The sequence below is a fragment of the Eriocheir sinensis genome, chromosome 2, assembly GCF_024679095.1.
Source record: "Eriocheir sinensis breed Jianghai 21 chromosome 2, ASM2467909v1, whole genome shotgun sequence".
NCBI lineage: Eukaryota > Metazoa > Arthropoda > Malacostraca > Decapoda > Varunidae > Eriocheir > Eriocheir sinensis.
In genome coordinates, this window is record NC_066510.1 from 15,557,242 (window position 1) to 15,582,767 (window position 25,526).

General features: G+C 41.8%; 1 protein-coding gene across 5 annotated transcripts; it reads left to right on the forward strand.

Moving 5' to 3' along the window:
* The first annotated feature begins 2,854 nt into the window (after nucleotides 1-2,854).
* On the forward strand, nucleotides 2,855-24,385 carry LOC127000006 (palmitoyltransferase ZDHHC18-like). 5 transcript variants are annotated; one of them, XM_050863393.1, is made up of 10 exons: nucleotides 2,855-3,525; nucleotides 8,188-8,342; nucleotides 9,105-9,265; nucleotides 9,936-10,094; nucleotides 10,754-10,891; nucleotides 11,346-11,503; nucleotides 11,832-11,949; nucleotides 13,172-13,281; nucleotides 13,788-13,992; nucleotides 17,159-17,665. In XM_050863393.1, the coding sequence occupies exons 1-10, from the start codon at nucleotides 3,367-3,369 to the stop codon at nucleotides 17,446-17,448; spliced, it is 1,653 nt and encodes a 550-aa protein (XP_050719350.1). In that variant the 5' UTR covers nucleotides 2,855-3,366; the 3' UTR covers nucleotides 17,449-17,665. The 5 variants fall into 5 exon arrangements, with proteins under 5 accessions (XP_050719350.1, XP_050719340.1, XP_050719359.1 ...); XM_050863383.1 differs by having other exon boundaries at nucleotides 8,185-8,342; nucleotides 17,159-17,664; XM_050863402.1 differs by lacking the exon at nucleotides 17,159-17,665 and adding an exon at nucleotides 18,657-24,385 and having other exon boundaries at nucleotides 2,857-3,525; nucleotides 8,185-8,342.
* Nucleotides 24,386-25,526: the final 1,141 nt, after the last annotated feature.

The following is a 25,526-nucleotide window of genomic DNA, read 5'->3' on the forward strand; positions in this document are numbered from 1 at the left end:
CCTACCATAAAGGAAAACAGGCTCGTAGCTGTTTCCTGGGGTCTGTCATCTTTAGAGAATTGTTGCAAATAAGTTAATATATGTATGCTGGAGCCTGGGAGACAGAGCTAAGGGAGGTGATCGCGAGTGTCATGATGTGCGGTTAATTCATGACGCGGTGCAGAGGGGAGATAAGACTATCTATATCTATCTATCAAGCTGGAATAGTAGGTTACATATATACAGAAGAGAGAGAGAGAGAGAGAGAGAGAGAGAGAGAGAGAGAGAGAGAGAGAGAATGCTATAGTGCTCGTAGTTGTTTTTATTTTTTTGTTTTTTTCCTTAAATACATCGGTACCTCAGTTCACTTGTCTGAATACCCTCTCGTAGAAGTTGTTCAGATTGTCATAAACTGTTTCGCGATTCTAGTGAGAGTTTTACACGACTTATGCGCCATGAATGGGAAAATCACCCATGAAAACCCGGTTATATATAATCTTCTCCCCATGTGGCTTTGGAAATCAGCCGTATATAATGGGAGCCCTTTATCTGATTGCTTTGACGTTGATAATGTATAAACTTGGCAAGGCAGTGAGAAATATAGTGAATAGGAAAATAAAAAATCTGATCGAGGTGTGGCATCACGCGCGCATGCCAACCAAGGTCATTCCACGCTTTCTAATCCGCTGTTTCGCCCATGATCTCCATCTCTACATGAATATAAACGATTCTGAAGTAGTTAATATGTATTCTTATCTGGCTGAGAGAGAGAGAGAGAGAGAGAGAGAGAGAGAGAGAGAGAGAGAGAGAGAGAGATAGGTATATTATATAGTCTACAGATAGAGATATACAGAGATCAAATAGATAGCCTGAGAGAGATCATATTAACACTGATAAACATAGTGATTGAGATGGCCGGATAGATGTCATAATGTAGAGAGAGAGAGAGAGAGAGAGAGAGAGAGAGAGAGAGAGAGAGAGAGAGAGAGAGAGAGAGAGAGAGAGAGAGAGAGAGAGAGAGAGAGAGAGAGAGAGAGAAGTTTACAAAGAAAATCAGACCACACAGACCCCATATGGTCCAGACTATATAGGTGATCTGTCCTTAAACTTAAGTGATTCTACATTATAATAAGATAACTCCAAAATTTTGCATTTCTACTCTTGGTGACATTAAGTTGAAGGAAGTGTCGGTCACACTACTACGTTGGTGAAGAAATATTTGGTGCAGTCTGAATTTACTTGTCTACATTTAAGTTTTATGCCATTATTCCTCGATCGTTCGCAAAGTGTCATCGATCATAAACAATTTTGATTTGCCCACATTCGTAAAGCCATTAATTAAGTATTTTAAAACATTCAATCAGTCTTCCTCGTAGGGGATGTTTCTCAAGAGAAAACATGTCAAGGGTTGAGAGTCTCTCGTCGTATAGGGTTTGTTAGGCAAAGAAGGGATCATTTTTGTTGCCCGACGTTGAACACCTAATTTAGCAATGTCCTTTGCATGGTGGGGAGACTAAAACTGTACCGCATATTCCAAGTGGGGTCTGCCTAATCAAACTACTGTAGAGCGGATTACTTCTTTATTTTTTTTAATAAAAAGTTTCTTTTAATGAAGCCCAACATTCTGTTCGCTTTATTTGCTGCATCGATGCATTGCTGTGAGAATTTGAGGTTTGACGCGATTTTGGTCCTTAACGCATTGATGAACGTTTTTGAGTTTGACGCCGCGCGTATTTCGTAATCAAACTTCTTATTTCTTGTTCCAACTTGAATTAAGGACCTAATGAGATTATTGATTCCAACATCTACATCGTTGATGTAAATAATGAAGAGCACTGGGCAAAGAACCGAGCCCTGAGGGACGCCACTGTGATCAACAGGCGCCCACTTTGAGTTAAATCCGTCGATCACCAATCTTTTTGTTGTCTGTTACTCAACCAGTTCGCGATCCAGGCATTGGTGTACTTGACCGTCAATCCCTCTTTAATTTGAGAGAGAGAGAGAGAGAGAGAGAGAGAGAGAGAGAGAGAGAGAGAGAGAGAGAGAGAGAGAGAGAGAGAGAGAGAGAGAGAGAGAGAGAGAGAGAGAGAGAGAGAGAGAGATTTACACAGATAGATAGGCATAGAAAGATAAATAGACAGACAGATAGATAAATAGATTACCTACGTACTATTCCAAGAAGCGTCTTTAGATGTTTATCAGCCCCGAGGCAGATATTTCCGGGTTGGCCAGAAATGCTGTTTAATAACGAGCGCCGCTTATAGAAAGGGAATATTCATGGATTTAAGCTCCACAGTATGCTTTTAAGTCCTATTTCCTGGTGGATATAATCAGTAGTACCAAAATAAAGGCTGACTGTTAGATTATGGGTGACTGAACGAATATTATTAGCCAGTGACGAAATAAACAAAATATTTAGGTTTATAGACTCAAATTGCCATAAGAGCTAACCTAAAGCTATCTTGAATCAAAAGTAAGGATTGAACATGTAAATTAAGGTTCTGAGAAGGTCATAAAAGGCAAAAAAGAACGAAATAGACTGGCAATTATACTGACATATTAAAAAGAATTAGGTTTATGGACACAAACTCTTATAGGAATACTCATTCGGTTATTATGAATTAATATAAGGATTAAAAGTGTAATTTGAGGTCATTGGAAGGCTATAAAGGCGAAAAGGGACGAAATACTCAACACACTGAAGAAGAAGAAATATGCAGAAAGATATAGGTAAATGGACTCAAATGGCTATAGGAGTTGTAAATAGCTACTCTAAGTTAAAAATAAGAATTAAACGTGTATATTGAGGTCATGGGAAGGCTATAAAGGGGAAAAAAGACGAGATAAACTGTTACATGAGGCGGACTTAACAGGCGCAGGAACACACCCAGAGAGGCCGAGGAGAGGAAGAAGAGGAGGCAGAGGCAGCCACCTACTCCTTCAAGTGTCATTATAACCCAATTTCCCTCCACCTGTCCATTATTCCCGTGCGGTATGAGTGGCCGGCGGTGAGGCAGGGAGGCGAGGAGAGTTCTACGGCTCCAGAAGTACGGGAAGGCCAAAAGGGTGAAGAAAATTGATAAAGTAGAAGAGTGTCAGAGGCGAGGAGGAGGAGGAGGAGGCAGAGGGCAGCCCACCTACTCCTTAAAAAAGCCTCATTCTCCGGCAGTTTCCCTCCACCTGGCCCTTATTCCCGTGTTCCGTGGCCTCAGAAGTGCGGGGAAGGATAAAAGAGGAAAATATATTGATAAAAGTTCCGCGGAGTGTGAGACGCGAAGAGGAGGAGGAGGAGGCGAGGATGATGAGGAGGAGGCGGCTCTCAGGAGGAGGTAAGGAGGCCAGGAGGTGACCACAAGGCACAGGAAGGACCCTTTTCCGGCCTTCTTAATGCTGGAGGCCGGCGAGTACCAGCGCGTGGCCCTCGAGTCACCCTCCCAGTCCCCCACCCAGTCCAGTGACCGCCTGCTGGACAACAAGTGCGTGCAGTCCAGCGCCAGCTCGTCCTCGGAGGACAACCTCGACCTCGATGTGACCTCCGCCGCCCAGGTGAGGACCTCCCCCCACCCCTCCCTCCAGCCTGCACCGCCTCTTCCTCTGCACTGCTGCACATCAAGGTAATTGGACCGTCCGTGCCTAGTGCCTGGCTGCTGTGGGGGGCGGGGGACCGGCGGCTGTGTGGACCCTTGAGCTGCTTGGGGCTGGGGCTGTGTGGACCCTACTAATGCTTGGGCTAGGGGCTGATGTATGGGGGCTGTGTGGATCCTAGTGGTGCTCAGGGCTTGCCACAGCGAGGGTTGAGGGATAGGGGGCTAACACTTGCTACTGCTGTGTGAATTGTAGTGGTGCTTGGGGCTAGCTCGCTGTTCATCCTTCCTTCTGGGCTGGCCGATAAATGCGTACTCGGGGAAAGGCAAACTGTGGGAATGTAGATGTTACACTGGCCCTGTGTTGGGTCACGGGTTCTCTCCCATCACAGGCTCATATAACCTGAGAGAGATGAGCACCGCCACAATGTGCTGCTATCGTGTGTGCTCCCAACTTTACCATGTTGAGGCTAGGGGCTAAGAGGTGTGCGGGTGTGGCTGTGACTTGCAGGGTCTGTGTGAACCCTAGTGGAGCTTAGAGCTTGTTTCAATAATAGGCAAACATGCTTGGATAATTCTGGTCATTTTAGATTATCAGGCTGTTCTTGTGCCAGTCATATCTATATTATCTAGTCATCTGTCAAATTTTCCATATATTCTTCTAAATCTATATACAGTATGGCCATTGATATATAGATATAATATTATGTATAGTTTATTTTTCTTGGTCTGTCAATCTATGTCTGTCTATTCATACCTAACTCTCAGCACTTTGCCCTCCACATTGAAATATACAGTATATATATGGGGTTATGAGCTCATATATACTGGGTGTACATAAGGATTGTCAGTATGAAGGAGAGAAAGACCACCAAATAAAATAAAGGGCCCAGGCATGTAACTATTCATGTACACTTTACTTATGCTTTCTAATGCTGATTGTCAAAGTTGCAAGTAGAATAAACTGCCTTGTATAGAGCTCTGCATTCTCCTACTAAATTTGTAGTAGAAATGAGTTTTTTTATTTTTTTTATTCTGATGCATGATTAGACTATACCATGTTGTTATCTGGTTATCTTTTGATCTATATAATTCATTGTTCATTGACTAACAAGTATTTTCTTTATTTAATTACATCATGCTCTTGCTTTCTTTGTGTTTACCTGCATAGCTTTATTTATATTAAGTTTCTGCCTTAGTTTGAGGGTGATGGATAGCAACAGGAAGTGCAGAGAAGAAACTTATTGATACCACAAAGTTTCAAGAAATGGCGAAGTCATATTTCTTGCATCAACTCCTCATGATGAAGTGCGAGTGATTGCAACATATTGTTACTACATACCGCTGTGTGACTCATCCCCTTTATTAGAATGGTTATAGAGGAGGCAAGATGAAAAATACAATAGTTAAAAGAAGAAAAAAAGTGAAAACTAAGACAGAATGAAATAAAGTGACAAGAACTAAATTTGAAACTCAGAGTAACTAAAGTAAAACCAGAAAAGATCCTTAGCCTGGAACTGTAAGACTCATTAGACTGAAAAGATGTTTAGTCAAGAATTGTAAGGGATACTTAGATGACCTAAACAAGCTTATCCAGGAACATTTGCTCAAAATAAATGAATTAAAAACTGGAAAGATGTCCAGCTAAGAACTTCAACTAAGGCTCAAAAGAAATATATATCAGTGATCAAAAAAAAATATATGGAAGGCCCACCACCACCATAGACATTCCCTTGACTAAATAACCATCAGCGCTAACATAGCCTAAAGGTTGAAGGTTGAGGTTTCTAAACACTTGTTGCTGCTTCCAGGGAAACTCATGGCCTTGGCAGGTCTTGTAATATCACCTTTATTTTATTTTTGTATTAATTGATTTATCTACTTATTTTCTTGGCTATTTTTTTCTTGTGTTATGGATTTCTTTGTTCAATTATAGACAGTATAGACACTTTCTGGATGTAACTGCCATTTTAAAATGCTGTATTCTCTTTATAGATTTGGTCATTGGTCTGCCTTTTCTTATTCTTTTTTTTTTTTATTTAGTCAATGTTCTGCCTCTTATTAACGAAAGAGAAAAGCCAGGGTCACTATGAGAGGTGTAGCCAATAAACTCCTTACTACATGCATGAAGCTTAAGTTTTTACCACACATGTTTTTCCTGTAAATTATAGTCGCTGGCTTAAATTTGAAATCGTCCACGTTCTTCCTTCTTTGGCGCCCCTCAGTGGGCCACTTAAATGGGTGAGCCTGGCCCCCTGCTCGCTCTGATGCATGTGATTGGTGGTAACGTGGTGAAGGCTGCATATGATTGGTCCTTGCCAGGCAGCAGGGGGCAGGGCCTTACCTCTTTTAAGTTAATTGGAACAGTCCACAGTGTACAAAAAATTTCCATCTGATACAGGTGGGTAAGAAGTCTCATTGATTGGCTTCCTAGAATGTTACTATTGGTTTATCATTAGAAGGAAAATTAGGAGAGTAATGGGTGACTTTCAAAGCTCCTCCATAGAGGAAAACTGTATTTACTGGTTTTCTGTGTGGAGTTGAGGCTCGCTTTCTCAGACGCTCTCAGCTCTCACAACAAATATTTCCAAAGGCCACAAGGGAGATTAGTCGAGTTTCCATGAGTGTTTTTCACATTCATGGTGCAGAAGCCTTGTCAATCTATCATTAAACTCATAAAACTACCCATGGAAATACTCACAATCTTTACTGCAGGAAATCCTTATCAAATGGGGTTTTGTAAGCCTGAGATGTGTGTGAATATGGACCCAAGTCACTAGCTCCAGACGGAAGAACCAGTGAGTGAAGTTCTCCCCTCCATGTAGAACCAGCTTTGATCATTCCCCATTTAAAATCATTACTAATATATAATAGGTTGAAATTTACCATAAGATTTATCTAGATCATCTGACCTCTACGTATGTTTTCTTTGCATCAATTGTTGTATGAGATTGTATTCTTTAAGTTTACACATCCTTGCATCAATATTGTGTTGGTGAATACAAAGAAAGCAAGGGACTTCAACTCTTGTGTGCAGTTAATTATTAACGGAAAAATTTATGTTAGACTTTTATTAAAACAAAGCTTTATATGCATCTATGCCCTGATAGTGTATGGTACTGTAATTGTATTCATTTATTTAATCCACTATGAACTAACTTTATATTGCCCTGATTAGTTATTTATTATTACTTACTGTATGTCCTCTGTCCCCAAAGCCTTTACACTGCACACAGTTGAATCTGATACACCTAAGATGACATCATTGTTATGTGCATATAAAAAGAGTTTAAAGCTAAAGTGAAGGTACCCATGTTAGCCTAAAGAAGACTCCAGTGTGTCACTTTAAATCTCTTTATAAGAACTCAATCAATCAATGAGTCTGTGGGGGCATAAGGTGGGGGGCGTATCCCCTTGCCTTGCCCACCCTATGACCAAATTATCAATGCATACTTAAGTTTTATTGCACTGAGAAACAAACCCTTTTAAGCATTTCATAGCTTAAAGTTAGATACATTTTGATTTTAAACGTATCACCATTATCTTATCTCTTTTACTATATTTTATAAAACTAAATAATGATGAAGAGTACTAGATAAGCAAAGTATTGATTAATCATTACATATCACTGAACACCATATTCCTCCTATATACTACCTTATTAAAACTTATAAAATAAAATAAAATCAACAAAACAGAAGGTCAGCAGTGCGTTTTTAATCTGAATAAAGTAAAGGTTTTGGGTCAGGGCATCATCAGACTGATCCCTCGGTAAGCATTTGGGGTGGAGTGAGTGAGTGAGTGAGTGAGATAACAGGTGGTGTAGTGCTGAAGATAACACACTGATGGGATTGTCTGCTAGTGCTGTGATTAGGGTGTGTTATAAAATAAAATAAAATAAACAAAACAGAAGGTCAGCAGTGTGTGTGTGAGACTATGAGAGAATATAAAGTTATTGAGAAAGAGGATTGTGAGAAGAATTTGTATGTTTTGAGAGAGAGAGAGAGAGAGAGAGTGAGAGGTGAGAATAGTGTATAATTCTTATCTCTCTACCTTTTCCTGCTTTTTTTTTCTCCTTTCTTTGCTCTCCTCCATGATTTCCTTCTCTTCCTCCTTCTCCTTATCATCTTTTAATCTTCCCTCTAACTCATCCTGACATTCTTATCTTTCATTCCTGTATCTTGCCTTCCTATCTTCTAACTTTCACCCTCCCTATCCTTTTCTTATCTTTTCTCTTCTCTCTTTCTCCTCTCTTTTAATTTTCATCCCTTCCCTCTTCTCTCCTCTCCCTTTACTTTTCCTTTCCTCTCCCCTCCTCCCCTTTTTTTGTCTTCTCTTTCTTGACCGTTTCTCCTCTTTTTCTCTCCTCTCTTTCCCCTTCCTCTCTTACCCATGTCACCTCCTCTCCTCTCCCCTTACTATATCTTCTCTTCTCCTTCTTTTCTTCTAATCCTCTTCTATTATTCCTCTCATTTCCATTCCTCTCCTCTCCTTTCCTTTCCTATTCTCTTTTTCTTTCCTCCAACCACCCTTTACCTTCTTATCCTCTCCTCTCCTATCTTTTCTTTCATCCATTTTCCTTACTCCTCCTCCTCCTCCTCCTCCTCCTCCTCCTTCTCAGCAGGTGAAAATGGCAAGCGTGAAGCGGAAGTGGCAGATCTTCCCAGGGCGTAACAAGTTCTGCTGTGACGGCCGCATCATCATGGCGCAGCAGACGGGCATCTTCTACTTCACTGTCAGCCTCATCGTGGTCACCAGCGTGCTCTTCTTCGTCTTCGAGTGAGTAACGGGGTAGGCGGTGGCTGAGTGGTAAGCATACGGGCCCTCCATTCACCGCGTGCTGGACGACGGGGGTTGGAGTCCCACGCTACCACCTGGGATTTTTCAGTCACCGCCGAGTGGCCTAAGACTACCCACATGCTGTCCTGAAGACCACCCATCAACCCGGACTCTAGAAGAATCCGTCCAAGTGAATCAAGAATGAGTTCCGGGGGCAGCATGAGCCTGCACCATGATGGGCTTGGGCCGACCATCAGGCCCCTGAAGAAAGCCTACCGGCTCTATAGGCGAACATGTAAAACAAACAAACAAAAAAAAAACAGAGGGGTGGGTAGGGGTGCAGAAGAAGGGGGTTGTGGAGGGGTGGGGTACACTGGAAGTAGGTTGGGTTGGTGGGATTGGCAGAGGGATAGGGTTAGGTTGGGTCATTACTAGAGGGGTGGGGGCAGAGGAAGGGGTTTAGCTTAGGTTATTACTAGAGGGGAGGGTGCAGAGGAAGGGGGGTTAGGTTGGGTTATTACTACCACTTGAAGGGTTGGTGATGTTGGGTTCTTTTATTTTCCTTTTTCCTCTCATTCCTTCTTTCTTCCATTTATTCCTTCTTTCAGTCTTCCTTTTATTCTGTCTGTTCTTCCTATTCTTTTTTCTCTATTCCTTCTTTCTTAATGTTATGCCATTCTTCCTTTCTCTCCTCCTTTCTCTAGTCCGAGCAAATCTTCCCGCAAGTGTAATTCACTCAAACTTCCATCTCCACCACTACAGCTGCCCCTTCCTCGCCTTGAACCTGACGCCGGCCATCCCTGCCGTCGGTGGTCTGCTGTTCATCTTTGTCATGTCGGCGCTGTTCCACACCTCCTTCACCGACCCCGGCATCATTCCCAGAGCCACGGTAGAGGAGGCCGTCTACACCGAGAAGCAGATAGGTGAGGCATCAATACCTCTCGCACTCTCACTGTTCCTTTTTTCTATGCATTTCCTGTTGTGGGTGTCTATATAAATTTTTTGTTATTATTATTACTCTTTTATATATTTATTTATTTTATTTTATGTAGTTATTGATTTTGTGCATATTTGTGTGTAGTGTTTTGTCTAATGACGATGGAAAATTCTCTTCATCCTTTTCACTAAACTTTTTTACTCTGAATATCTTCTTGTCATTTTCAGTTAACTTTTTACTCTCAGTATCTTTTTTTGTTGTTGTTGTTTTCTGCTTTCATGGATGCCACACCCAACACATCCAGAAAAAGGCAAGTCTTGGAGAGTTGTCTTGTTAATTTTTTCCCCCTTTTCTTGGATAAATACAAAAATGCAAAAATAAGCTATGTATTGGGAAGTGTTTGTATGTGTGTCTGTAGTGTGATTTTACATGGATGAGGGAGGGGAATGTGTAAAGAAATTAAAAGGTTAAAATAAAGGAAATATGGAGATTAAATTAGGAAGGAGGTGAAGAAATAACTGTATTTAGCTCATGGATAAGGGCCACAGAAAATCTTAAAACAGGTATCTAGAATTCTTAGATAAAACATACAGAGACTGTGATGAGGTGTTAGATTTCTTGAACTTATAAATATCACTTTCTCATTTATCCTCCAGAGGTGCCAAACTCCGGTAACGGTCCACGACTGCGACCACCACCCCGTACCAAGGAGATCACGGTGAATGGTGTGACAGTGAAACTAAAATACTGCTTCACATGCAAGATCTTCCGGCCGCCCAGAGCCTCGCATTGCTCCATCTGTGACAACTGTGTGGGTAAGTTGCTCATCCTGGCAGGCAGCACGGACAAGTCTGCCAAAAAATTCATTTATGCTTCCTTACTAATGACACTTTCTATACAACAAAGTGAGGTCATTCTTTATTGATTTATACCATAATGTGCTGGCTATCATGTGTTTGAAGATACCCTAAACTTAACCCAAGGACATTACAAGTGTTTAGGGTATCTTCAAACACATGATAGCCAGCAATTTATGGTATAAATAAACAAAGAATGACCACACTTTGTTGTATAGAAAGTCTCATGCGTTGGGAAGCATATATGAATTTTCTGAGTCAAGACCTATAGGGTTTGTTTTGGTTTTGTTAGGTTATGTTAGGTTAAGTTTAGGGTATCGTCAAACACATGTTAACCAGCACCTTATGGTATAAATCAAAAAAGAATGATCTCACTTTGTATATAGAAAGTCTCATTAGTAAGAAAGCCTATACGGTATGAGTTTTCTGAGTCAAGACTCATAATAACTGTTTGGGGTTTTGTTAGTTTAAGTTTAAGGTATCGTCAAACACATGATAGCCAGCACCCCAAAAAACGCTCATTAGAACTCAACTGATCTTTTTGACCTTTGGAAATAGGTGATGTGAGGGGTGGATGGGTCTGACACTACCCACCTAACTCTGTCTTCCCCTTCCAGAGAGGTTTGACCACCACTGTCCTTGGGTGGGGAACTGTGTGGGCAGGAGAAACTATCGCTACTTTTATCTCTTCATTATATCCCTCGCCTTCCTCTGCGTCTTCATCTTTTCCTGCGTCATCGCTCATCTTGTGATATGTGAGTATGGGGTCTCTATTTGTGTATCTGTTTATGTATTTGTTTTATTTTATTTGCTTGTGTTTTTATTTAGTTATTGCGTGCGCACATATACTGTGCACTTACTTTATTGCAGTATACAAAATTAGAACTTTTTATCATGTGCTGTTTCCTGTTTGCTTGTGTGTGCTTACTCTTGATATTATTACTATTATTATTAGTATTAGTATTGAGATCCATGAAAGGAAGATAAAGAAAAAGAAAATGATTGATATAAACCCAAAGTCCCTTCAGTGTGGTGTGTGGAAATGAAAAACAAGAGACAATGATAGTAAAGTAAGGAGAACTCTAAAGCATAAAGGGGGTATAAACAGTCATCATAGTAAAGAGGAGAACAAAAAAGGGGGAACAAAAACAGTCTTCATCATAGCTTATACCCATTCTGTTCCTCATCCCATTCCGTCATCACAAACAGATATGAAAAACGAGGAGCAGACCTTCATGGCGTCGGTCCAGAAGAAGCCGGCCTCCGTGATCGAGGGCGTCATCTGCTTCTTCTCCGTGTGGTCAATCCTGGGCCTGGCCGGCTTCCACACCTACCTCACAACATCCAATCAAACCACCAATGAAGATGTAAGTCACCCTAACACTGGAGAAATGCAAAAGAAAGCTAACTATGAACTACCTAAAGGAGCAGAAAAGAAAGAGAAGAAGAAAAGGGGCTATAATAATTGATGCTAAGATAGATATACTGGAATATTTAAACAAGTGATTCCTGATCTTGAAGTATGATGAAAGTGGGATCTAAATGCAATAAGATACAGTTAAAAAGATAAGGAGTAGAGAAGGAAAGATAATAAGTAAAATTTGAATGCAATAAGATGTGACAAAAAAAGTTAAGGAGTAAAAGAGGAAAGGTAATAACTGAATTTGGAGGCTTATTTTATTCTGTCCATTTCAGATCAAAGGCTCCTTCTCAGCCCGACGAGGACAGGCCAACTTCAACCCTTACGGCTATGGGAACTTTTGCTTAAATTGCTTGGCGGTGTTGTGCGGTCCAGTGCAGCCAAGTCTCATAGGTGAGCATTAGACACCATACTTCTGCTGGTGCTGCTGCTGCTTCCTCATTTCATTCTCATCATTGTTTGGTTCTGGGCGATTCATACACTGAGGGTCAAATGTACCTTAACCTTTGCAGAAGATCATGGACAAAGAGAACTTCTTCTGGTTGTCATCACTAAACTAATGATTGTATTATTTTTTGTTTTATATTTTATTTCAAATTATTATTAAATGGCCCATTAAATATATGTCAAAATCCATATCACAGTCAAACTAATGATTGTACAAGTTAAAGTTCTGTATATGATTTCCAGCTATAATCAAAGAATCCAAAGAATATATACAGTAGAGCCCCACTTAGCACGAACCGCAATTAGCGCGAGCCACCATCTACCAAGAAAAAATTAATTAGCGCGAAAGCCTCAGCCACCACGACTGAATTTTGAAAATTGCGCCAAGCCGCCATGATGCGTGGCACAAGCCACGAGAGCCCTTACTTTAGCAGACGACACCATGTTGATACAGGGCAAGTGCTTTGTTTACGTTGTGGATGTGGATACGGGCAACTGACCTTGGCCGTGTGTGACGCACACCCGGAAAATTTGGATTTGCCGGTTGTCCAAGCTGCCGCCAACACGGTGGGAAGAAAGGGGCTCAGTGTGACACCAGGTTACAGTGAACCGACAACTCGCTCCCGGATGGGCGCACAGGCATTGCCAGTAGCCACAACGGTTAGAAGAAAACAGCCAGTGTGATACTGCCTTAAGGTAGCGAGGCCGCTGACCGGGTGAGCGCAGGCGATGACGTCATCGGACTCCCAGTGAATCACAAGCGTGTTTTCAGAGCTCAGCCAATCGTAGGGTTGTTTTTTTAATGTGAGTGATTATTTTGAGTAATTATCAAACCCAAAAGTCAGCCCCACGTGTGCACCAAATAAATTTTTTCATATTGGTTACTTCATTCAATTAGCGCGAATTCAGTTAGCGCGACCGCGTTCATCCACCTAATTCTCACACTAAATGGGGCTCTACTGTATATGTATAAAAAATAGCATTTCAAATCTTCACTATTTTTCCTCACTACTAGCTTGACTTTTTATCACAGAACAGTTATCATTCACAATTCTTATAGTCCCTGAAATGTCCATCAGATGTCAGTAGTCTTCTCTCCTTTGAAGTTAAGTATGTGAATCATTAACACAGCCACTACTAACTGCTCGGTGTGTGTGGTGCTTTGCAGACCGGCGAGGGGTTGTGACCTCTGAGTATCTCACCAGCACACAGGGCAAGGCCGGGGACATCCAGGGCATCTCCAGAACCTACGGCACGGTCTACACTGCCCAGCCCACTGTGAGTCCTCCTAGGGTTTGTAAGAGTGCGTGGAGAGACTGCAATAGAGTGAAAACTGACACTGTGCTATATTTGATTATGATTAGTATTGTCTAGGATAAAAAAGAAGCGTTGAAGTATGAGAAGAAAAAGTATTGCATAGGTTGGGTAGGGTTGTCGCTAACTTATGCACAGGTCTCCCTCACTCAATGATGGTTTATTTTACAATATGTTGCTCCTTTGATCATTCCAATTATAGTCAATGTACACTAAGGTCACCCATAAGCCCTGCCCCCTCTTCTATAGCTGTGGGAGCTGATTGGTTGGATGAAAGGAGCTTGGAGTTGGTGGAGTTAGGAGTCAATGTTTATCTTAAAGGGAGGGCGAGGGAGGGGCATGCCTTCTGGACCAATTTAGTGTACAGTAACTTAAGTGTTCCTAGTAACCTATCCCCCTAACTACTTTATCTTTTTCTTTAGTACTCATGGTAATTTCTTCCTCTGACTTCTTGTTCCTTTGCCTTTCAGAATGGACTGGTGTCTCCTCGGGCAGGGTCAGAGGGTCCTGCGGGCACACACGGAGGCAATGGTGGTGGTGGTGTTGTAGGGGGAGGTGGGAGTAACGGAGGTGGTGGCGCTGGTGGTGTACCTGCTGGTGGAGCTGTCGCGGCAGAGAACTCCACTTCCACAGGCTCCCTCAAGAAAAAGTCTGTGTCCTCCCAGTCTGTTAATGGTGAGTTGTGTTATACAGACCATGTTTATTATTGGTGGATGGAGAGACAGATAGACCCGGAGAGGCAGACACACACACTCCTTGTTTCAGCTTACATGTCTTTCTTTCCCTCCTATAGATGTTACTGGCAGAGATTAAATCAAGAGGCAGACTCATTCCCAACTTGTTTCAGCTTACGTGTCTTTCTTTCCCTCCTTAAAATGTGTCGGCAAAGGTTAGATCAGCAGGGAGATAAACACACATGCCTTGTTCCAGTTTTCGTGACTTTCTTTCCATTCTTAAAATGTGTTGGTAAAGGTTAAATCAGCAGGGAGATAAACACACATGCCTTGTTCTAGTTTTCGTGTCTCTTTCCTTTCTTAAAATGTGTCGGCAAAGGTTAGATCAGCAGGGAGATATACACACACACCTTGTTCCAGTTTTATGTGTCTTTTCCCTCCTTTAGATGTGTCCGGCAGATTAGATAGATTTATGGATAGGAAGGGCAGGTGGTGAATAAATAGCTCACTGGAGTTTCCAAACGTAGGATGAATGAGCTCTTGTAGTCTCCTTGTATGTATGTGTGTCAATGTGTAAAGTCTGGTCTATGAGAGAGTTGACCAGTGTCTTCATTTCTTCATCCCTGTCATTGGTAAACTCTGAATTCACTTCCCCTTCTGTGTATTTTTTTCTGTTCTACAACTTCAACTATAGCAAGAGAGATTTATTTGAAGGCAACACTCAAGCATAAATAGACCTTTGTTTGTTGGCATCTCTCTATCTACTTTTTATTTGGGGAAGAAGTTGAGGTCATTTCTTTCATACATTGTTAGAAGTCGAGGGCATTTTTTCATACATTTGTTGCAGGAAGTCAAGGGCGTTTTTTCATACATTTGTTGCAGGAAGTCAAGGGTGTTTTTTCATACATTTGTTGCAGGAAGTCAAGGGTGTTTTTTCATACATTTGTTGCAGGAAGTCAAGGGTGTTTTTTCATACATTTGTTGCAGGAAGTCGAGGGCATTTTTTCATACATTTGTTGCAGGAAGTCAAGGGCATTTTTTCATACTTTTGTTGCAGGAAGTCGAGGGTATTTTTTCATACATTTGTTGCAGGAAGTCGAGGGCATTTTTTCATACGTTTGTTGCAGGAAGTCGAGGGTATTTTTTCATACATTTGTTGCAGGAAGTCAAGGGCATTTTTTCATACATTTGTTGCAGGAAGTCGAGGGCATTTTTTCATACATTTGTTGCAGGAAGTCGAGGGCATTTTTTCATACATTTGTTGCAGGAAGTCGAGGGCATTTTTTCATACATTTGTTGCAGGAAGTCAAGGGCATTTTTTCATACATTTGTTGCAGGAAGTCGAGGGTATTTTTTCATACATTTGTTGCAGGAAGTCAAGGGCATTTTTTCATACATTTGTTGCAGGAAGTCGAGGGCATTTTTTCATACATTTGTTGCAGGAAGTCAAGGGCATTTTTTCATGCATTTGTTGCAGGAAGTCGAGGGCATTTTTTCATACATCTGTTTTGCCCTCAGCCTTCCTCCTATAGCTTAAAAAAAAAAAAAAAAAGCCTGGTCAGTCTCAACAAGTGTGACCATCTCATTACTCCATCTTTGCTGTGTCCGTGCCCATGAAGGTTACGCGTGGAACTTTCGCGTAGCCCCGACACTAGAGCTCCAAGCCTCCTGGTACTCTGAGCCTCATTACTACTACCACTACCACCACCTGGTCTAGCGGGGCCAACAACACTCAGCCAACACTCACTCAGGGGGTACAGAAGCCACTCTTAGCAAGTCTGTTTATCATGGCAACAACGGCTTGTCTCTCTGCCACCACCAATAACAGGCATCTCTATATTGCATGACCAAGCTTTGTCTCTGTGCAACTTCAGTGTATTAAGGACTTAGCTACTGAAGGCTGTCAACTGTTCTCACGCACTGGCACAGGAGGGGAAGGTGGGGTGTGAGGGAATGACGGAGTTAATTAAAAGGAAGAGCGAGGACTGAAGTAGAGGTGATTGTAGATGATGTTATATGGGTTGATGCTGTTACTCTGGATGTCTTCTTTTTCAACATTGTGGTATGATGTGTTAGCTCCCCCTCAAAACAGCCTCGCCTCTAATAGACACCCCACTTACACACTAGAAATGGAGTTCCCTTATTTTCAGAACTGCAATACGTATGACATGTTCACTCACCCCAAACCAGCCTAACCCAGAGGCAGAGTGTAGCATTTCTCAGTCCCACAATACTAGGGAGGAATGTTTGGTAGGTAGTGACACAGCTTAGGTTCCTTGTGTTACTGTGCATCACTTTCTAGGACTTAGCCATGGACAGGATCAGATAGCCAATAACATGCACCATAGTCCAGCTACCCTGTCTCATTGTAGTAACATTGATCATAGAAGCAGACTTGTACATCTTAACATTATTGCAGGGACTTAGTTGAAGGCAATGAAGATGATTAGCTTCACAATAAATCTTTGTTAGCTATGCCACATGATATTATAGAAGATATGCCATGTGCCTTGTTCAATGTTATATTCTAATACAAGTAACCCTTTGATCTTTGAGAATCTATGAATTTATTTATTAGTTTCTTTGTAACATTATTCCTGATTAGCCTAATAGCAGTGTACCATACTTACTTACCAATATTTTTGTCAGTGGTGTGTGTCTGCTATGGATGTTGCCACAAAAAAATATAAACTTTGAGTGTTGGGAGACCTATAGTAGCAGTAATGCCTGTTGTAGTAATAAAATAATAGCAGTAGTAATAGTGACAGTGGTAGTAATAGTAGTAGCATCAGCAGTAGTGGTAGTAGGAATAGACATAGTAATAGCAGCAGTAGTAGTAGTGACAGAAGTAGTAGAAGTCCCAGTAATAGTTATAGTAATAGTAATAGTATAGGCATCGTAGCACAGAGAGCTTAGTTGTTGCAGCAGCAGTGTGTGTGTGTATGTATGAGTGTGTGAGTGAGCACAGGGTGGGGCGTGTGTGTGTATAGCTGTGTTCATAGGTGTGCTTATGTGCTGCACCAGCATCAGACGGACAGTGAGATGCAGCAGTCTAATATGTGTCCCTCTCTCTCTTCTCTCCCCCACGCTGCCTCCCTCCTCTCCGCTGGTGTTGGCGTCCACCCACCTCTTCCTCCTTCCTACTCCTGTTGCTCCTCTTCTGCTAGGCATTAGTGTCAACAACAACATCGTAATCAAGGCCACTAACCAACACCAACAACACCACATTAGCCACCACCACTACCATCATAGCCGCCAACACCACCACCACAGTCACCACCACAGCAACAATAACAACCACATCAACTTTAGTCAGGCAGGGCGGGCCACCCCATGTGGCAAAGTGCAAAAGATAACCGGCCGAAAGCTTAGGAAGAACGTTAGGGACCCGGACGAGCAACACCTCCCGATAATCTTGCACAAGCAGTCCTCGAGCACGTCTCTTGCCATGGACTAGAAACAGCAACAACAACAACAACTTAGCAACAACAACAGCAGCAAGAACATTGATTAGTAGTATCATACACCCCTTCTCCCTCCTTCACCCTACTGCTGAGGATCTGTCAACTACCACTGCTACTCCTACTTACTACTACTACTACCACTACCACCATTACTACTACTACTACTACTGCCTTGTTTTTTTGTTCTATGAGGAGTGTTTAGCATGGCGGGGTGGATATACTGCCAAAGGTGGGTGACGCAGGAAGGCTGGCCACCTCCCTCCCTTCCTACTTCCCTCCTTTTCTCCCTCCCTCTAAGCATGGTCAGCCAGGACACCCATTATTAGCACAGCAGCAGTAGTGTAGGGGAAAGCATGTCCTGCCTGCCTGCCACACCTCACCTCACCTCACCTCACCCCTTTGACCCTTCCTTCTGTACTTTTGTTTTTTTCTTCCTTTTTTTTTTTTACCTCACCTCACCTCTTTGCTCCTCCCTTCCTCCCTTCCTTTCTTCATTTCTCTTTTACTTTTCTGGCTGAGTTTGTTTGAGTCTATCCCAAAGTCTTCTCACAAAACTTAATTATGATCTTCCCGTTCTTTAATTCCCGCTGTTTTTTACTTATTCTTCTCTGTGTTCTTCCTTTTCTCCAGACTTATAATCTTCCCCTTTCTTTTCTCTGTTGTTATACTTCTGTCTGACCTCCCCTTTCTCAACCCTTTTCTCCCTGCCCTACCCCACTGCACCCCCCCCCCCCCCCTTTCCTGTACCATCCCTCCCATTTTAATGTAACTTCCTTTAAATAATTTGCCTGCCAGCACTCAGCCCTGTAATTTCTGCCACCATACATTTTTTTTTCCATCTATCTCTTGTATCAATCTACCAATATCTCTCCCACATGTACTAGCTTAGTGTTAGCAATATCTTTTTTTCTTACATAGTATCTAAATCCCGCTATGCAAGACATGATCAACTTTTACCCGTACCCTCCCAAAGACACACACTTGAACTGTCTGGAGTCTTCTCCCCCCCTCTCACAACCCTCCACTCCCCCCCACCCCCCAGTGTTTGTTTCATTTCACCCTCCTCTGGGTTTTCCCTTAGTTTGAACTCATGGACAAAATGTGAGCTGCACTATATGGAAAACTATGAGTATTTATTTATTATTATTTTTTCCAAGATGGGAGAGTTGTGGCATGTTTGTTGAGGATAAATGTCTTGCAGGGAAAGACGTTGTGGGCAGCGGCAACCTAGGAGCCCCAGCGACGGTCTCCCAACTCCAGTCAGCAGCGGTGGGGGCGAGTCCTGCCGGAACACCCCCAGGGGACCACGTCTCTGTGACAACTGGGCCGGGGGTGGTTGGGGGCAGCCACGCAGGGGTCACCTCCAGTCAGCTGTACCTCCTTGACAGCTCCTACGACCTCGACCTGGACTCCATAGACGGCTCTGTGTCCCAACCCTCACATTCCGAGTCCTCTCAGTTAGGACTCATACACAGCAATGCGGTATAGAGCCTCTTCTTGCCTCCCCCACCCCCACACTCCTCACTCGTCTCTCCTGGTGCAGTGTTGCCGTGTGACGCCGTTGTCGTTAGTTCTTGCCTCAGTGACCAGCTTCCTGTCAGCGTGGGGGGTTGTGGGCTCCTGTTATGTGCTGAATTGTGTTGGTGACGCTGAAGACCTTTGGAAGATAATGCGCCAGAGCAGAGAAGCTTAAGTGTTGTGTGGATGGAAAACAAGCCCTGCTATCAGTGAATCACATCTGACATGTAATCCCAAGATCTGTATTTACAATGTTTGCACAATCAGTTTTATTTAGGACTTTTAGTCCGTTGTATACTCGTCTTCAATCATAGGGTTATGGTGTTGCATAATACATGTGTTTTACATAAAAAGCTTTTTGTGTTGGTACATAAGTTGTATAACACACAATTAAGAATGCCTCAGGAGGAATGCCAGAAATCTTTCCTTATACTCTGGATACTTCCAAAAGGAAGGAACAAGTTTTTCTCTGAGCTGAATAGTTACTCATTGTTCTCTGTAACCGTGCAAAACCAAACCACCTTTGTCGTCTTGCTTCATGAGCAGTGCTGCACACTCTGCCTATACAGGAAAAGAGGTTATGATGATGATGAGGAGGAGGAGGTGCAGTTCAAAGTCCAAATTTACACATTAATGCAGTTTTCCACACAAGCTAGTTTGGCTGGTGAGTTGTGAGAGGTGTTGTGCAGTTCCCAAGGCATTATGTCCTGGAGGTCTTGATGGTCATTCCACACTTGTTCTGTTCCTCCCCAGGACATTCTGAACACTGCTGAATGTAAAGCAAGAAACTGAGACGCCAGTGAAGAAACATTGCCGGCAGGCACAGACTGTGTCGTGTGTACCAACCAAAGTGTGCATAATGCAGTGCTAATGCTACTACAGATTATATATATAATGTTTCGGTTCTTTGATGGACATATTTGTTTTGAATTGGTTAGTTATGCAAGGATGGACAGAATATTGACTAGCCTCTGTGTCTGTGTGCTTGTATTTCTGTGGAATATAAATTTATGTACATTTATATAAATGTATACATATGTTCATACACAGACACCTATATGATTTGCATCATTATTTTCTTTCTAATTGTCATGTAAATTTGAATACAGAAAACTTTCAGGTATTTTGTGTGTAAAATATAATTTTATTTTTGTATGCTTGAGTAACATCAACGCCAGATTGTTGTACCAAAGTTTTCTTCTCTCTTTGTGCTCCTTCCCTGCTACTCCTTGAGGCTAACAGTCAGCTGTGTCTTGCCATGAGGCTGGTGAGTGATGCATTCTTTGACAGTTGATGATACCGTTTTGTACCATTGCCACGTGACTGAGGAACAACTGCGTGAAGAATTTGGATTGGTTAAGTGCATTTGTAAGAGAAGGGAGTGACTTCATCATAAAAATCTTCTGCATGTAACAAAATTGCACTGTTGTTATCTAGAAAAAATCACATAATGTTATTACTTGGCTTACAAGAGTATATTTTGTTTAATTTTGAAAGCTTCAAAAGAAATTCTAAAAGAGTAATGTTGATCCTTTTTGCTGTTGGACCGCTGCAAATTTAGTCTTACTGGTTTGCCAGTTAACCTGATACATACGAGTATATACTGTGTTGATAGATTCATAAGTAGTGAGGATATTATTCGTTTATAATAGGGAGGTACTGGGTCTGCTGGGGCAGCAACAGGAAATTATCAAGTCATGTCAATGTCTGAGGCTGTTGAGGTCCTAGAGGTGCATCATTCTCTTCATGCTGTGTTCCACTTTTAAATTTGCTTCCTTCACACACTAAAAGCAATTACTAAGGCTTTGGAGACCAACAAGATTATTTACAGCATGGGAAAGCATCTTGTAATTTATTTTTCATTGGTATCATGTGTACATGAAGGTTTTTCAGTAAAAGAGTCTGGTGAAGGAAAGATTGCATGGAAAATCCAAAAGCGGTGTGTGTCTATGATCCTGTGCTAGACATTCAGGACGTTGGGGCTGATCCCAGAGTGCTGTAGAACCACAAGTGAGGTGTGAGATCTAGGTGGCTGTGGGGGCATGCTTCCCCTGAAAGATTTTCTATTTAGACTGACTCAACGTATTTACTGCCACCTGAGAGCAATGAAAAGAAGAAACCAAGCAATCTAGAGTACTGCAAATTAATTCCTGCTGGACAAAAAATAAGGGGCTAAAGTTCTGAAAGCCCATGCCTAACAACAGTTACTCATGTGCTGGACTTGCAGTTGCTGGCCAGTACCCTTCCTGAAATAGCTTGGAGCTGCATATTGACAGATCTCTGGTTACAGCTTGGCCCTCACCACACACTCCACTCCCCTTGCTCAAGATGTGGCAGTAACTGCTCCTGTCAACGGAGAATCTTTTTGGCCTGAGCAAGGCGGGAACCTCAGCTTGCTGGGAGGCAGTTTTAATGCGTTAGTACACTGCATCACTGAGCGCTGGGTGTGTGCATGCACTTTATATTGTTTATTATTTTATTATTTTTCTGATATTGGTTTTCACATCATGAGCTTTTCCATGTTGTCCTCACCTGAACACACTCAAGGGTCTGACGTGAGTCTGAGCGGCAGTAGCAGGTGTAGGTACAGGCTACATACTGGCAGCCTTGTGTGTGCTGCTCAGTGAGATGGGAAGCCACTTCCATGGCTCCCCAGACAGGACCTTAGTCAAACCTTTCTGGTCAGTAAAACTAAGATGGATGGTAACAGCCTCTGGCATACAAAGAAACATTTGCTCTCTTTTTGAGGTGGCTGTATTGCATATACTACAGCAGAAGTTGATCACATCACCCACTCAAGTTTTCTCATACCAATTATTCATGAAACTGCATGCTTCGATGGTTGATCTACATAAGTTTAGCTTTCATTATAGTACTAAAGCTGAAGCTAACAACTGTGTTGAAAAAGGCTACATTTTATTGTTATAAGCTACAAATTTGTCCAACTCCCCTGTGTTGTAGGTACGAAAAGTTCAGAACTCTTGCCTAGGACATTCTCCATAAAGTATACACCTCAGTTTCATATCCCTCAGTGGAGATGACTGTCACTTTCTGGGACTTTTATTACTTTCCTTCTGAGTCTTGTCCATGACTGACCCTCACTGTCCTGAGGTGAGTGTTAGGCGACGCTGAACCTTCCCTGTGCATCTTTGTTCGTGATTCCTTTGACACAGGTCTTGAAGGGAAGCAATATTTCCTATGGTGATGCACGGGGCGGTGGTTTGTAGAGCCCATCTCAAGCCAGTGATTATGTTAGAAGTACCAAGGTAATAGTTTTCTATGGGTGAAGATAATGTTTAGTTTATAACTATTTGATGATATATATATATATTTATACTATACAGGATGTATGAAGTAGTATGTGATAGTATGTGTATGTGTGGAAACTAATGTGATATAAAATCTTTTCCTTGATTTGTAACTTAATTTTAGGGCAGCGGGGAACCCTCAGCGGCCAACCATGTGTGGTCCAAAGTGGCCCAGAGGTCTGTGTCCCAGCTGCAGGTGAAGAGTCTTGGCTTTTATTCATGGGCTTTACAGTGTTGCCTGGAGGGTCAAGTGGAGGACGCCCAGTCCAAGTATATCATCTCAGTATATTGAGGGAATTTTGTGAGCAGTTTAGTCACTCTTGTAAATGAAAACTTAAAAGTTACCTGAAAAGTGTGTGGTTGTATGCATGCTTGTGTGCCTCCTCGTGTTGATATGTAAGTGTATGCATGCATGCATTTTTAAATGTGCTTGTGTGCATATATGTTTGCATATTTATAATTTTTTCATTAATCATTCATTACCACAGTCACTCATCTGATATCATTGTAGGTTTGACGTTCATTCTGTCCAATAATGTATGTTGTTAGCAGTATGTAGCCTCACAGTCATTACTTCCTGTTTGGGACAATTCCTATGCTTGTTTGTGAAGGAAGTGAATCATTCCTCGGACAGACAGCAATACTCACTGTATGGTTTCTGTAAGGTGATATGTTTTCCAGCCTGAGCTGGGTTGCAGTGTCCTCCCATTCCTAACTCGTTGAAAGGTTTGATTCCATATCACGGCAATTTTTTGCTGAGCAGCAGCTCGCTCTCTTGTCACCCAAACAAAGCTCCATGGGCTTAGCTGCCTAGCTTCAGGAGATTCTTAAATTTTTTTGATGTTGTCTGGAAAAGCAAATACGATGTAAGGAATCTGGGAGAAGAAATCACACCTTTAGGTTAGGTTAAGGCATCAGGAGTGAGAAGGCATTGTACCCACAGCAATAATGTTTAGTGTTTTATGTTCCTGAAATCTGTTGTAGGGGTATAGTGTTTTGTGGAGGAAGGTGGCCAGGACTATGAAGGTTGTACAGCAGCATTGTAATGTATTTCACCAGCAAGAAACATTTTCTGCCTGGACAATACCATACGTGATGCAGTTGTGTTGAGGTGATGTTGTGTAATAAGTCCATGGAATTTCAAAGTCAGTACCTTGCAAAGAAAATTGCCTTTTGAATGTTCATAAAGTTTAGAGCAAGCCCTCAGTTCATGCAGTCTTAGGTGGCAGTAGTAAGAGTCGAATACAAAATTATATACGGTGTTGTAAATCATTTAAGTTAATCAGAGTAATAAATACTACTACAAAGAGTGAACATACTTGAAGAAAGCCTAAGGAGATTTGCTGTCATGGGGTATCTTTCCCATAAGCATGACACATCAGTTTGGCATGTTGAACAGCAGTCTGTAGGAGAATGTAAAGAATGTATACCATGTGAAAGGTGTTTTTAGAGGGCGTAGATGCTGCATTAAGCCACTGTCTTCTTGATTAAGTTTGAAGGAAATGAGGAACTAGAATGAAAAAAAATATAAATGATACTGTGGAAAATGAATTTAGGCCAAGCTGTCTAAACTTTGAGCATTCTCGGAAGTCCCACTCCAGTAGCAGGATGTGAAGTGTTACTCGTGAGAACTTGTGTTGGTGTCTCTTCTATTCCTGCCATCAGAACGGAAATGTTTTAACTCGTGATATTATGTTTTGATTACTCTGTGAGGGTGCATGACTGTGTGTGTGTGTGTGTGTGTGTGTGTGTGTGTGTGTGTGTGTGTGTGTGTGTGTGTGTGTGTGTGTGTGTGTGTTAGAGAAGAAGCAGAAGTTTTCCTCCTTTAGCCTATAAACCATCCTTATAAAACGTTCTTGTGTGAGATGTTTGGCACTTTCAGAATCCTGTTTGTCCCTCCTTTCTCCTTAGCTTTCTGTTTCCTGGGGGTCAGTCACAATCAGTTGGAGTACTTTCTCTTGTACCGGATGAGTGAGAAATAATTTTAGACAAAGCCTTTGACTACCTTTAGGAGAGATTTTTCATAAATTGTAAAATTATGCAAAACATACAAACCAAAAAAAGGTACACTTGTAATGAAGATAATTATAAAGGTTCATTTGAAGAGACATGTACTTTTTAACCTTGCTGGGAGAGTCCGGGACAAAATGACTGAGTATGTGAATCAGATGTTAATTTTTGTGGCCCAATGTTACTGTTTACGTAAGCACATTTAAAAGTTGACCTCATATAAAAAGTTGACCTCTGAAGGCATTATGGTTGGTATTCTAAGACACTTTCGCTTCTCATATCAACTATATTTCTAAAGATCAAAGAGGGGATCAATCGGGTTCTAATGAGTGTTTCTTTAGGTTCATGGTACAGAAGAAGGGTCAAACTAACACTGCGGTCATAAAACTACCCCTGTAAATGCGCAAAACTCCTACGAAAGCCTTGTCAAATATGTGAACTTGGGAGACGGAATGTTTAGTAATACGGCCCTTTGTGTTTGATTGAGGGATAAATCTATAACCCGTGGAAATCAGTAACCTATGTTCAGTAGTATCTATGTAAAGAGTGATCCTCTAAACTTGATAAAAAAAATGTAGAAATTGTACCTATAATGAGTTTTTTTATGTTCATGGTACAGAAGAAGGGTCAAACTACCTGGAAATGCCCCAAACTCCTACGAAAACCTTGTTAACTATGTTTACTTAAGCGAGGAAATGTTTAAAAATACAGCCCTTCATCATTCCAAGCCTCCTTTGCATTCCACGCTTATCACTCATTCAGAATGCAGATAAGATACCACAAACAAGTTGAAATAACATTATTGACCAAACCCCTGCAACAAGATGATTTAGCCACATAAAGTAAGAAATCATCAATATATTCTGTAGACTATGGGGTTAGTGGATGGATATTTAACCCGGTAGCTGCGGGGATCATGTTTCCTAATGGTCCCTCCAAGCGAGAAAAATGAGAAAAAATCACCCCTCACACAAACCATTTCATAATATATATCAAAGCATTTGTGATCAGATTATGTATCATCTATTTTGGGGGGTTTATATCATGGCACAAATTTGGCCCGTCGCTGCTACACGGTAAAGCCACAAATTTGGCCCGTCGCTGCTACACGGTAAAGCCACAAATTTGTCCCGTCGCTGCTACACGGTAAAGCCACAAATTTGTCCCGTCGCTGCTACACGGTAAAGCCACAAATTTGTCCCGTCGCTGCTACACGGTAAAGCCACAAATTTGGC